This window comes from Aspergillus clavatus, genomic scaffold (assembly GCF_000002715.2).
Source record: "Aspergillus clavatus NRRL 1 1099423829791 genomic scaffold, whole genome shotgun sequence".
NCBI lineage: Eukaryota > Fungi > Ascomycota > Eurotiomycetes > Eurotiales > Aspergillaceae > Aspergillus > Aspergillus clavatus.
The window spans coordinates 2,655,379-2,669,053 of NW_001517108.1; the positions used below are offsets into that span (position 1 = coordinate 2,655,379).

Genomic DNA, 13,675 nt, shown 5'->3' on the forward strand with positions numbered 1-13,675 from the left:
AACTGACGAGGACTTACCGTCAATGTCAGCGTCTCAGGGCTCAATTAGATGCAGCATGGGCGTATTAGTAATACGCCATGTCGCTCAGCCCTGTGATCGACCTCCCCAGAGCGTGTAGAGCGTATAGAGCGTATGCCCACAATGGAGCGTGTTATGACTTGTACTTGGATGTATGGAGGCCTGGCCTCATCCCAGACAGCGTGTTTCCTTCTAGAAGACATGGTGGATCTGGACCGTATTACCACCTTGCTTGATATCGTTGCGGCAAAACTTGAGGCGAGTTTCCACGATCTCTGTGAAGACAACCTCGGTGGTAGCGAATTCAGATATAAAGGCACAGGCAACGATGGGTTAGCCAGTTTTCAAAATCAAATAGCACCTATGAAGACTATCACAGAGTTGGCCGCATCCCTTGCCCGCCACCACGATAATTGCAATGTTTACATACCTCCACACTTCGCTATCCTGGTGATCGGAGTTAGATTGGCCACAGGTCAAAGTATTTCGGTTCCAGCAATACAGTCGACCGCATGGAATGCAAGTTTCGAGCTCAGCCCGGAACAACTCAAGTTGGCCAACCTGACAAGCGACCAGGGCGCCATCATCAACACCGTTACCAATTTCGACCGGTCTCAGCAAACGGCGGAGCTCACGAGGATGACTTCTACAATGTTCGCGGCCTGCCCAGGGACCAGTGGCCCACAAAGCCTGGGAAGACAATCAAGCTCTAGGAGACCACGGATCCGTCCCCATTCTCCATTCCCGCAAAGACGGCCATGTCCCGTATCATCTATAGCATGACAAATGCAAACGGTACCCTGATTCCTGCTTCCGCCTATATCCTCTTTTGAGCAACCCACAAACCTTGGAAAGCGACCCTTCAAAGGGCAATTCTTCTCGTTCAGGGAAAAGAAGGCCCAACAGTGCCATACAACACGACCAAGACTACAGCCCAAGAGATATGCAAGAGATACCCCGCGGATCTGGAATTGTTGGCTGTCCGTCAGGGGAGTCATTTCGCCGCCATCAACGCGGCGAAGCAGATCTGGTTGCGCTGGATTGATAATCGATTCGAACACCGACGTGTTGACAAGCCTGGTTGCATCGAGTCCCCACTAGACAGCCTCTTGCCTCTGGAGTACTATTAGGGGCTTCCAAATTCATTTCCGCTGTGGGCTGGAGAGCCACAGTGGGTTTATGAACTACCGACTGTATTGTGATTACGAATTGGGGAAGAGATGGAGATGAGGCAGGGATCAAGAGTGTTAGCGATAGAAAGTTTCACAGCTTGATGCTCTTGATGTCTGTATTGTCACCATGTTTACTCATTCCTGCGACGGATCATTCCTTGAACCAAATAAAGTACATGGAGCCCGGTGTATATTATACACATCCTATGATCCTCAAAATTTGGTCCGGTTGGATTAGAGATAACCATCGATGCCCCAAACCATGCCTCCTATTGAGAACTATGACCACCCATGCTGTGATGTTGGTTTTGTTGATGATCAAGGCTTGAAACACGCTGCGCATGAGTAGTGATGAAATGCCTTAATAGTATGGCATGAGACGATTGGGTCAAGATTTATCTCTGCTACGCACTGGGGCTGAGCTCCCGCTTCAATAAGTACATGGTCTCGGGCCACCATGTTTTTCCAAACTCTGCTGACTGGCCCGGAAGATTCTGAGTCTTCATCAATGAGACGACCTGGCCAAGCTCCCACTCTCCAATATCGCCGATCCACCAAACACCGTCCAACAACATAACAAGGACCAGCCAATGCGCAAATATATCCATGGCTAACAAGTGTGTCGCATCGAGCAGTGGGACCTCTGCCCCAGGTGAGTCTCGGGTCATCCAACTCTCAGCCCTCGCCGCTGCAGAGGGGGAATCCAGCACGGACTGAACGAGATTGAGATACTCAGCCGGGGCTTTGTTCAAGAACGACATGATGATCCGTCGGAGTATATGCGGTGACTCCATCGAAGTGACGCTGATCATGTATCTTGCCACCCATGGTGAAACTCTAGATTGATCGCGACACGATATTGACCGATACCTTGATGGCGTGACACTAGTACCATCTCTTGCGGGCAGAGCTACGCATGTACATCTTTCTAAAACAGACAGGGTTTCCAAGCAGGCCTGTAGCTGTAGGTGGCTGGTTATAGAAACATCTGAACTGTTAAAGAGAGCGGTGGTCGATTCAGCTCTCTCGTGTAGACTTTCGAGAGCTCGGCCATAGGTAGATGCGACAAGAGGGAGAAATAGGCGCTTTGTTTCCTCAGTTGGACCGTCCTCCGGCGATAAGTTGTCAGTGCTACTTAAGACCGGATTCGGTAGTTCGGATCGTGCATCTAGAATTGGGCTGGAGGTAGCGGCACGACTAGTACCGGCGGCGGCCACGACATCGTTGAGAACTGCAGTTGATGCTGTGTGGGCAGCACGTGTGAACGAGATCCATTGCGAGTGCTGCGGGAGCACGTCATTTGGCAGTCGCAGCGCACACTCTTTTGCAGCGGCTGCAAGATGTACTCGGATGGAGTGACTAGCAGAGGCGTACAACACCATCAATGCCGCATTTGCCAGAACGTGATCGTAGGAATCCAAGTTCCGGATGGATGCTTGTATGTGCCGCAGGGAAGCCTGGTGATGACGCTCCGCAAGCGCAAGTAGCTTCTGAATATCCCTTAGGTTCTGGGGGTCCAGACGCAATCGGGCATTCTTAGCTATATCGTGCGACTTGCATGCTGCTGCCAGGGCTAGCAGGGATGACATGACCACGTTGGATTTGAATGCGAGATTTGGCACCCCTACCGAAAGAGCGTAAAGATCGAGATCGTCGACGGGGATAGTTTGGCTGGTGTGCGTGAGGTAGTGAGTCAGGAGACTGAGCTCTATTGTATCGAGAGTCCCAAGGGTGTGACTATCAGGAGCTAGTCTCTCTTCTGCGGTATTCAGACCTCGAACTAAACCACATTGTGTACCAGACACCCGACTAGAAACCGAGGATTGGCCACTCGAAAGCGTCAAGGATGGCACAGAGTTTCGAATTACATTACTGGGAACTGTAGGCGAAACACATAAGCCGGGACCTGGGAGCTGAGCCGATCCCTGCTTCTTTGACGAGCTGTCATTATGGAAAGGGTTCTGATATCGGCAGGTATACATGCGCTTGGTACATCGGGTGCAGTTCGGTTTCAACTCATCGCACTAGGGAATATGATTAGAACACTGCGAGAAGGTTCGCGAATATAGTGACACGACCTACCTTCTTCCGCTGTTGCTTACATCTGAGGCAGCCATTTCTAGATTTCTCGTGTCTTTTCCGGGGTCTGAATCTGATCGTCTGTAGTTCCAGGAGCGTCGTATCGCCAGCCATATTGCCAACCGCGCTAGGTGTTGCGAATTCACGTATCGGCATAAAAGGGGGATTGGAGCGTATTAATCAAGCCGTCCCAGGGCTCGTCTTCCTCGTCTGTCAAGAATCCCTCGGTCATAAACATTGAGATCTGACTTGGGGTTCCTTTCTGGAGTCTTCTTTGAGGCTGAAATCACTTCAGCCCCATGAATGATGACATTGCCAAGCAGAATCAGCACTAAAGTATTGAGGTTATTTGTAGGCGACACGATCCGCCTGCAGCTATTTCAAATTTTCTGCTAACTTAGGACTAGCTTATTCTGACAGACATTAACATACGTTGAGTGAGCTAGTCCATAAGCAAGGATGAGACAGAGGCAGCTCAATTATGAAGATAACCTAGCTTCGCACACACACGAAGTAAAGAAATCCTTATAGGCCTGCTTCGGTAGCCTCAAACCAATATAAATTTCTCATCTTATCAGATATTCATTAGCATTATACATTTCATGGAGATGCTGAAACATGCCGCATAGCTCTTTTCCCACCTACTATTAGTTCCCCATGTAAAATGAATAGGGGTGTCCTCCATATACATCTCGGTAGCAACACCAGTACTGCAACCCAACGCCCCCAATGTGATATAATCATATCTGTGTCTTGAGATCAATTCTAAGAACAGATTTAACCTCACCGCTAGTGCCAAGACGGTATCAGCTGAATGACTTGGGCAAGGCTGATGGGGTGCAGTGTGCAGCCTCGTTGTGTCCAAATACGTTCTGATAACCCCTATCGAGAGAAAATGTTCCATATACGCAGTACAAGCATGACCAATGAATTAATATTTCTCTGTTATTCCATATATTCTAGTTCTTTTGCTTGAGTAATCAATCGCACGAGGCCAAGAACCCGAGAAAATGCGTCTTCTCAGGACAACAGAGAATGACCAGCAAAAGCTTCAGGTTGAAGAGTTTAATTACGCAAACGTACCGCTGTATGCGATACTGTCCCATACATGGGAGACAGAGGAGGCAACCTTTCAAGATACCGAAGCTCCTCAAATCATAGACAAAAAAGGGTACAAGAAAGTCCAGCGATTTTGTGCCCTTGCGAGATCCAACGGGTTTCATTATGCCTGGAGTGATACGTGTTGCATTGACAAAACCAGCAGTGCCGAGTTGTCGGAGGCAATTAACTCAATGTATCGTTGGTATAGAGATGCAGCCGTCTGCTATGTTCACCTCGCAGATGTGTCCACACGGCTTGTCAGCCAGCAGGTGGTTCAAACGGGGATGGACATTACAGGAACTCATCGCACCCGAAGAAGTTGTTTTCTTCGATAGAGTCTGGAATGAGATCGGCACGCGAGAGAGCCTACAACACGAAACCTCCAAGCGCACGAACATACCAATTGATATCCTGTCTGGAGCTGTTGATATAGACAGTGTTTGTGTGGCTGGAGGATCGCGCCTATGCATTGATGGGCATATTTGGTATCAACATGCCTCTGCTATACGGCGAAGGTGAAATGGCTTTTATCAGGCTACAGCGAGAGATCATGAATGTATCCGACGACTACACTCTCTTTGCCTGGCAATGCAAGTCTGATAGTAACGGCGGACTACTAGCGAACTCACCGGACGCGTTCTAAGATTGCGGTGATATCAGAGATGTGAAGGCAGGCTCCATTACACGGAAGAGCCCATGGAACACTACCAATAAAGGGATCCATGTCGAACTACCGTTCATTGGAGTTGGTTCTCGAGGTCTCGGTCTCGCCGTCCTTCCGTGCATAAAGGGCGAAAAAGGGGACATGTTTATCGCAATATATCTAAGGGAAATCTCCTACATCATGGAACAATTCGCAAGATTCCGCTGCGAGAGATTGGAGTTTATAAATCTAGAGCGTTTGAGACGGCCGCAGTATCCCATTCGACGCATATGTGTCCGACAACCTCGACGTATTCTGGAATCAAGACGGTTCCATCGTACCCGCACGACCTCAGATGACGGAACACAGCCAGCACCAGTCGAGGACATCATCCGGCACATCTCATCTCTGCCCGAACAAACTCTAGAGGTAAATACCCGAGATGGAAATGGGCAAACAATGCTTACCTGCGCTGCAAAAGACGGGAACACCGATACTGTTTGGCTGCTACTGTCTAGATCTGATATTATAGCCCAGCCCCGTGACAAATGGGGCATGGTGCCGCTGTTGTACGCCGCTCGATGCGGAAAGGTGCCTTTGATAGACATATTTATATCAAGGAATGACGTTGATATTGCCGTTGTCGATGACTTGGGTCGGACTGCGTTATCTCATGCTTCAGAGTGCGGCCACGAGTCGGCTGTGAAGACGTTACTGACAAGAACCACCATTGACATTGATGCGATGGACAAATCCAGATGGACCGCTATAGCCTGGGCGGTGATGAATGGGCATGAGACCGTAGCTAGGTTATTACAAGCCAAGGGCGCCACTATCACTTTGAAAGACAATTCCCTGAGAACAGTATTGCATTGGGCAGCAATCAGTGGAGACCATGCTATTCTCCCACTATTGATTGCCCAGGGAGCTCATCCTGACCAGAGAGACTCGGCTCAAGAAGCCGCATTGAATATAGCGACGCGCTGTGGGCACAAAGAGTTTGTCAAAGTACTTCTTACTCATAATCCTTATATAGATTTGGAAGGACCATCCTCCAAAACGGCACTACATCTTGCGGTGGAGCACAGGCATGAAGACCTGGTCAGGATTCTCCTCGCAAGCAACGCTAGTACAGATCCTAAAGACTATAAATTGGCTCCACTACACTCAGCAGCAGCCATGGGGGACGTGGAAATCGTCAGGTTGCTCCTTGAGCATGGGGCAGATATTAATGCAAAAGCTATCGCTCGTCTGACTCCATTACATCACGCTGTGATGAACAATCACGAGCATGTGGTCAGCTTGTTACTCGCAAGAGGGGCAGATATTCGATGTCAGAACACCTACGGGCAGAAGCCTCTGGACATTGCAATCTCGCATAAGAGACAGCGGATCGTTGATTTAATCCCTGGTCAGAGGCAGAGTAGTCCTTTGGACAAGCTTGGAGCTGCATTGAATGGCTTTCTGAATTCGACACGTTAGATACTACATGATGCTTTTCTCAGTTGGTATGGAAGGAATGTCCATACAACGCGTTGAATATGTTTGCCTCCTTGTTTGGGGGTCCTTACCAAAGTTCTCGGTGTAGTACTTGTGTCACTATCTGGAGAATTTATAGAAATATGTTTGTCTCAGCTGTGAGAATTCGTGGTTCGATTTTTACATCGCTAGACGTTCTATCTGCCACAAATATATGGGTTGATACTTGCTCTCTCATAAAGGTCGACTGAAATTGTTATGAAGCTTGTCCCCCTACCAGTTTATATCTCAGTGGGCTATAGATGGTGAGAAAAGAGGGTGTCTTGACTGGAGTCCCCGTCTTCGCTCTGGACCGTTAGGGCATTGGGTGAATATTCGTCCTCTAAAATCGCTCCGTTGTCGGCTAAAAATATCCATGGCTCCCATGCTTATAGCACTAATTGTCAATAACATTATGATTACACCCTGTCCGCATAAGACGCGTTGCAAAGGCCCCAGGCGTATGCTAGGCTAGTGGCCAGTTCTCCAATTCGGGTTCTTTAGCTTAATCAGGATTGGTTTAGGACAGACCAGGAATGAGAAAACATCTACCCGAACTGTGATAATCATATGGACTGTCATCTAATACCGCCTGACCTGTTAAGCATACTAACACACCTCTGGCTTGTATACCTGCAACACATCATGTAGCTGTATGACAAAGGTAAGCCAGATCAATGCACATCCAGCTGCATCTCCACCAGCTGCATCCCACTTCATGTTGTTGCACCACTGGCCCATGCGGTTGCGAAATGCCACAGTGCGGTCATACTTAAAGTGGCTTGTCGAATGCTGGATCGCCTTCCATTCTCTCCAGTGTTGTCCCTCATAATGGCCTCCATTGCCGTAAACTAACTTGAATCCGTATTTTGAGTCCAGATCATGAATAATTCGTTGCCACTGCTTCCAGTTCACATCTTCTGCCAGACTGCCCAGAGTATCTTCGACGTCATGTTTTAACCGTCGTAGATCTGCGTCGTTCAACTGGTTTAGAATGTCCAAGCGCGTAAACCCTGCATATCCAAGGATAGCACGAGATTGCTTGCCGGTTTCCTCCAAAAGCTTCTGATGCGCTTGCCGGGACTCATTAAGCTGGGCATTCAAAGACTCAATCTCCTGGGCACGCTCGTGAGTGATTTTTTCCAGCCGCATATTGGTGTCCTCGAGCTGGGCGATTCTTCCGTGTAACTCTTGCACAGTCGGGTGTTTTGTGGAAAGAGATTCTTCTTCTTTGTCCGAAACAGCAGTTGAAAATTGCTCTCTCAGAGCCTTGATAGAAGGAGTAAAGAAGTATTCACCACCCTTCTGATCAACCCATGGACTAATCCCAAGATCAAGTTTGACCGTCTTCTCCGAGTTGTTTCCGTCGTACAGACTGATGTGACCCTGGGGGTGATCGAAACGGAGTCTCTGATTAACGAAGGGATCCATACCAGGTCCGTCAGGGAACGTCTTGGTCTTATACTCGGGGAAAGAGGAATTGCTCGCCCAGCCTGTATCTATTAGCATCACCAACGCCTATAGGGAGGACAGTGGATGATTGGAGCGAATCTGTAACTCACGTGTCATGAGGAAGTTGAACCCGTCCCGAATAAGACTCTGGTAGCAGGTAAAGTAGATCCCACGTTCTTCAATTGTCCTGCCCTCCCTCTTCTCCTGCTCTGTGAGTTCAGGGCCAAAGGTGATACCACGGCGGAGAATGACACTAGCATCTTCCTCCTGGCCTTCGGCCTCGGACTCATCGCTGTCTGGCTCCGGAAGCTCAGTGCTGTCACCGTCATCCTCTGTCCCAACATCGCGCTTCTTATCGGCTCTCGGACGCATTTTGCGGATGTGGGCCGCGAACGGACAGCCCTTTATGCTCTTCTTGGGTCTGAAGTCGAATTTATTGTCAAAGGCTAAGCTAGGGTTGTCTTCGTCAACGGCTTTGGCGACAGGAGCTCCTGCGATGTTTGTTAGTCCAGGTAGCAGGTGGTTAATACTGCGATCTACACATCACAGGCGTACCGCTTTTCCATCGTCCCATCATATGAGCACCCAGCTTCGCAGGACCATTGGGCCCCCCATAGTTGTTCCCAGGGATTTTCGGCGCCGCCTGCTCTAGGAACCTTTCGAATTCGGGAACCTTCTGGTCGAGCTGACGGAAAACTAAGAAACTGCCCTCCTTCGCCCATTCGGGGCCTCGTTTCATATTAGGGTCACCTTTGTGCCCCAAGAAGATGTATCTAGCTCATGTCAGCGGGCAACCTCTATCATAAACGCATCGAAAGGGCATAAACGCATTGAAAGGGGTCTAAACGCACCCAGGTAGACAGGCATGAGGTTCGCCCTTGGCTGGAGGATCATCCAGACCTTTGATCTTTGGTTGAGAAATATGATCTTCATAACCGAAACTACAAAATCAGTATCGCGCTCAAGTCAATAGGATGATATAGGAGACAATCATACTGCTCTTTGCCTCGGTTTGCACCTGGACGATGTTGGCCGTCTCTCCGGAAAGCGATCTTCATGCTGGCCTTGTTTGCATCTCCCACGCTGAACGCATCCTCTATATCGCAAATCTTCTTACGTAGAGCTTTCGGAGTGTGCGCCGCGACAATGAAAACGCCATCCACTCTCCATTCCCAACGTTCGAGTCCGCCTTTATCTTCATTCCCGGGAGGCGCTCTGAAGTCGGCATGCAACGCAGGAGGGCTATCGGCACCTTCGTAAACAAGATCATCAAACATTCCTTTCTCGAATAGACCCTCGTTGATTCTATCGGTGCTATAGGCATCTCGATCCTTTTGCAGGGTCGCGGCAAATTTCACTTCAACGCCCGGATTTTCCACCTAAGAGATGTTTGAAAGGTTGGAAATACGCCATGAAAGAAAGATATACAACGAAGAAGGGGAAACGAACCTTGAGCAAGCCCATATGGGTAAAGGCAATATTCACCGCTGTAAAAGGCTTTCGGTCGTCTTCGGGAATATCACGTCGGGATATAGCACAGGCCTCTTCAAACTCCCCAATTGACCTCAGGTGGTTCTCGCATTGAGTGCCAGTGGTGATTTCTCCATTGTCGAGAATATCTCTAAGGTGTTTTCGGAACCTCCCTTTGTCTGTGATCTTGAAGAAGAGGTATGATTCCGCAAACTTGGGGAGACGAGGCCAGATGCTGCCCTGGATGTTGTCGGTGTCAACCACTCGCTCTTGCTTGTCAACAGGCATTCTGGTCTGGAATCACTGTAGAGGTTCGAAGAGAAGATGTGCTGGTATTCCTTCGGAGTAGCGAAGGCGGCCCTTTTTATATCTGCCTTAGGGATAGAAAGACGTCCACACCGATGTTGTACTAGTAAGAGTCAACTTTAGTATTCAGGCCGCGGTCTGTGAACAGAATGCGGCACCAGGCTCAGCGCAGGTCCGTTTCCCTGGCTTCTCACCATCCCTCCATCAGCTATTCTCAAGGGGAAACAGCGTCGTGTTTACATCACTTTCTAAAGATAATCACAAATGAACGGGTCATGATTTGTGGATTCCCAATACAGGCAGCGTGATGGTCTTCCAAACTCAATGCTCTTCTCCACCCGCTGAGACTGATCTGCCATATGTGATACTGTTGTACAGCATATTCATCCACTCCTCCTCCGGCTGTGACAATGCTCTACAATATGGTTGGTCCGTCATATCTATGTAGAGATGCCGAGGAGAATGGATGGTTCTCCCGGCGAGCTAGCGGATCCTGGCGCCTGGGATCACACTAATCACATCTCAGAGATCGGGATTCCTCCCGGTTCCTACTAAGTTTGATCTTCATCAGCTCAGAGTGTGGAAACTCTTCAGCTGAACAGTGGAGATAGTGGCGCTCAGGGAAGCATCCCGGCAGAGATTCCGTGGTTATATATCGAAATTCCCAATAGTGGCACGAGTATGGGGCACCGCTCGTCCTCCGATGACCTCCAACAAGACACGTTGATTGTCTCATGCTCCTGAAACCGCCATTCACCTCGATATGACGGATACATGGGATGGGAGGGTGGCAGGGACCGAGCCGTCCGCATGGTGAAGCTTGGCAGAGCTACTGGAGGCATTCGTGGCGCCTGTCTCCGTGTGAAAGATCCACAGTCCCAACTCGGCAGTCAGCACAAACATGATCAGCGATGATCTTCAGCCACTAGTTCAGGGTGATCTAAACCTTGATGCATGTACGGAGTAGATAGACTAGATTGAGCATGGAGGAAGCAGGTTTGCCGAATTCCTAGGAAGTGATGCTGCAGCCAAGGCGATACAGTGTCAAACAAGGAAGGATTAGCCAGGACCAACCATACTGCTGGAAGCGAACTAGAGAGAGAAGCTTGCAACTAGATGACTCCCAAATGAGAGCTGCAGAACTATCCGTATCAACATCTTAGGATATCTCCACTGATGATCCCTTGGCGAACTGGTGTTGGTGGCCAGCTTCGTCTCCACAATCCGGGCAGCCACGGACATTACATATTGTGGTTGTTGACGAATCTCGCCCAGCTGCATTTATAAGGGATTTCTCTTCTGTGTGTCTCAATTCAAAGTAATTCCCAGAGAGCAGCCATCAAAAATGAAGTTGAAATGGGCATCTACTTTTCTCCTGGGGACGGTGGCTGTTGATGCCTTCAAACCCGCTGAATTTTCCTACGAATCCTCCGAAGCAGAGCGCATCGACATCGCCAAATCCGTGACTGGCAGGATCAAATACCAATCTCCTCCAGCCGATTCGGACCTGATTCCCAAAACGAATGCTAAGGATCCCAGTCAGAATTGGAAGGTCCAATGCTCAAGCCAGTATGAGGGCTATGACTGTGGTTATGCCATCGACGACCGAAGCGATAGATACTGGCATAGCGACCCCACGAAGCAAGAGGAAGCATCCTGGATTGTCGTTGACCTTCGCAAGGAGTACTATGTATCCGGTCTGACCATGCTGCCTCGGCTGGACAAAGATGTCGACCACGGCCAGATTGGCAAACACCGTATCTCTCTCTCACAGGATGGTGAGATTTGGACCGACGTCGCATATGGCACCTGGGGATCTAACAAGAGTCCCAAGATGTCGGCCTTTATTCCCAAACCAGCTCGTTTCGTGAAACTTGTTGCCGAAACTACATCCCGTCCGGATCGGTCACAAATCAAGAACGGGAAGATCGCCATCGTTAATCTGGCAGTTTACTCCTACAACGAAGGCACTTTTCCGGCCGAGGATCCCAGCAAAGGTGTTTGGGGCCCCACGATTAATCTACCGATTGTCCCAGTGTCATCTGCTGTCGAACAACATGGTGACATTATCATGTGGTCTGCCTGGGCTGACGACCAGTTCTTCGCCTCTCCTGGTGGTAAGACCCTGACCACCACCATGAACCGCGAGGGCATCATCACCCAGAGTGAGGTTTTCGAGACCAAGCATGACATGTTCTGCCCGGGTACTTCCATGGACGTCGATGGCAACATTGTCGTCAGTGGTGGTGCTGACTCCGGTCGTACCAGTGTGTACAATGGCACGGCGTGGGTGAAGGGCCCCAGCATGGCAATTCCTCGCGGATATCACGCATCAACCACCCTGTCTGACGGTCGAATCTTCACAATCGGCGGGTCTTGGAGTGGCGGAGACAAGGTCGAGAAGAACGGCGAGGTCTATGTTCCTGGTGAGACTCCAAGATGGGAAAGACGTCCAGGCGCCAAGGTCGAGCCGATGATGACCGACGACCGTCTGGGAGCCTGGAGAGCCGATAACCACCCCTGGCTATTTGGCTGGAAAGATGCGAGTGTCTTCCAGGCTGGTCCTAGTAAGATGATGCATTGGTACAATGTCGATGCCAAAGACCACAAGGGTCGGATCAAGGGTTCCGTGAGAGAGGCTGGAAAACGCAAGGAGGATCACGATTCCATGTCTGGTAGCGCTGTCATGTACGATGCCACCAAGGGTAAGATACTTACCTTCGGTGGCCAGCGTCACTACGATGGCTCCTACGGTTCTAAAAACGCACACATCATCACTCTGGGCCTTCCCTACCAAGAGCCCAGAGTAGAGGTTGCCGGCAAAGGTCCTGATGGTGCGAGGGAAGGTGGAATGAACTATGAGCGTGTTTTTCACACCTCTGTCGTTCTTCCGGATGGAAAGGTCTTCATTGTCGGCGGCCAGAACTGGGGCAAGCCGTTCCATGAGGGGGATATCGATTTCACGCCTGAGATCTACGATCCTGAGACCGACACGTTCGTGAAGCAGAGCCGTAACAACATCAAGCGTGTCTACCACAGTATCTCCATGTTGCTGCCCGACGCTACCGTTCTTAATGGTGGAGGTGGTCTCTGCGGGAACTGCTCTGCCAACCACTACGATGCTGAGATCTTCACTCCACCATACCTCTTCAATGCCGATGGCAAGAAAGCCGCCCGACCAGAGATCTTAAAGATCATCAACGGAAATTTGAGAGTCGCCGTTGGCAAGGTACTAAGATTTGAAACAGACTCTGCAATCAAGTCTGCCTCCCTGGTCCGTGTCGGAACAACCACCCACACCGTCAACACCGACCAGCGTCGTGTGCCCCTGGTCCTTAATTCATTGCCGCAAAATAGATACACTGCTCGGCTTCCGGACGACGCTGGTATCATTCTTCCTGGGTGGTATATGCTGTTCGCTATGAACGCTCAGGGTACCCCCAGTGAGGCGAAGATGGTCAAGGTTGAACTCCCTTCTGGTCATCGGTATGAGTCTAGCAAATACACGGAAGCGGAGGGAGAGAAAGATCTCACATCCGGCAATATTGGAGGATCTCACTACTGTGACGACGACGATGACGCAGTTGAGGGATCAATGTCTTTTATCTTTGCTCTGACCAGCAACTTCTGGAAGACCTGGAAATCGGTCTTGATCACTAAGGCTTGATGTGCACAACGGCGAGAGAGAGCATGAGGAGTTTTTATTGTACAATCTGTGAATATCAATAAATGTACCACAATTTGAAACAGCTTCCAAATATAAGGTTTTATCCGAACATATTCAGCCCGCGGTACCCAGTTCTTATGGATATGGATGGAACTTGGTCATCATGTGCGTGGCAGAAGAACAATATCAATATTCTTGCTTTCAAAATGTGATATTATCTGATCTCCCCGGTAGAAAGGATACACTGAT

At 49.6% G+C, this 13,675-nt stretch overlaps 5 protein-coding genes across 5 annotated transcripts, besides 2 other annotated features; 3 read left to right on the forward strand and 2 right to left on the reverse strand.

The window, feature by feature from the left end:
• Nucleotides 1–219: 219 nt before the first annotated feature.
• Nucleotides 220–1,148, forward strand: ACLA_076700 (putative secretory lipase; the record flags this gene model as incomplete). The annotated part of the gene is made up of 2 exons (XM_001276054.1): nucleotides 220–671; nucleotides 887–1,148. 2 exons carry the CDS (start codon nucleotides 220–222, stop codon nucleotides 1,146–1,148), a joined length of 714 nt encoding a protein of 237 aa, XP_001276055.1.
• A 446-nt stretch (nucleotides 1,149–1,594) lies between these two features.
• Nucleotides 1,595–3,383, reverse strand: ACLA_076710 (Zn(II)2Cys6 transcription factor; the record flags this gene model as incomplete). Its single annotated transcript, XM_001276055.1, has 2 exons — nucleotides 1,595–3,214; nucleotides 3,273–3,383. 2 exons carry the CDS (start codon nucleotides 3,381–3,383, stop codon nucleotides 1,595–1,597), a joined length of 1,731 nt encoding a protein of 576 aa, XP_001276056.1.
• Nucleotides 3,384–5,214: 1,831 nt separating this feature from the next.
• On the forward strand, nucleotides 5,215–6,495 carry ACLA_076720 (ankyrin repeat domain-containing protein; the record flags this gene model as incomplete). The annotated part of the gene is made up of 1 exon (XM_001276056.1): nucleotides 5,215–6,495. One exon carries the CDS (start codon nucleotides 5,215–5,217, stop codon nucleotides 6,493–6,495), a length of 1,281 nt encoding a protein of 426 aa, XP_001276057.1.
• Nucleotides 6,496–7,140: 645 nt separating this feature from the next.
• ACLA_076730 (uncharacterized protein) lies at nucleotides 7,141–9,741 on the reverse strand (the record flags this gene model as incomplete). The annotated part of the gene is made up of 6 exons (XM_001276057.1): nucleotides 7,141–8,024; nucleotides 8,094–8,474; nucleotides 8,539–8,756; nucleotides 8,835–8,924; nucleotides 8,980–9,362; nucleotides 9,433–9,741. 6 exons carry the CDS (start codon nucleotides 9,739–9,741, stop codon nucleotides 7,141–7,143), a joined length of 2,265 nt encoding a protein of 754 aa, XP_001276058.1.
• Nucleotides 7,217–7,245: a microsatellite.
• Nucleotides 8,785–8,821: a microsatellite.
• Nucleotides 9,742–11,104: 1,363 nt separating the features above from the next.
• Nucleotides 11,105–13,426, forward strand: ACLA_076740 (putative galactose oxidase; the record flags this gene model as incomplete). Its single annotated transcript, XM_001276058.1, has 1 exon — nucleotides 11,105–13,426. One exon carries the CDS (start codon nucleotides 11,105–11,107, stop codon nucleotides 13,424–13,426), a length of 2,322 nt encoding a protein of 773 aa, XP_001276059.1.
• Between the last annotated feature and the right edge of the window lie 249 nt (nucleotides 13,427–13,675).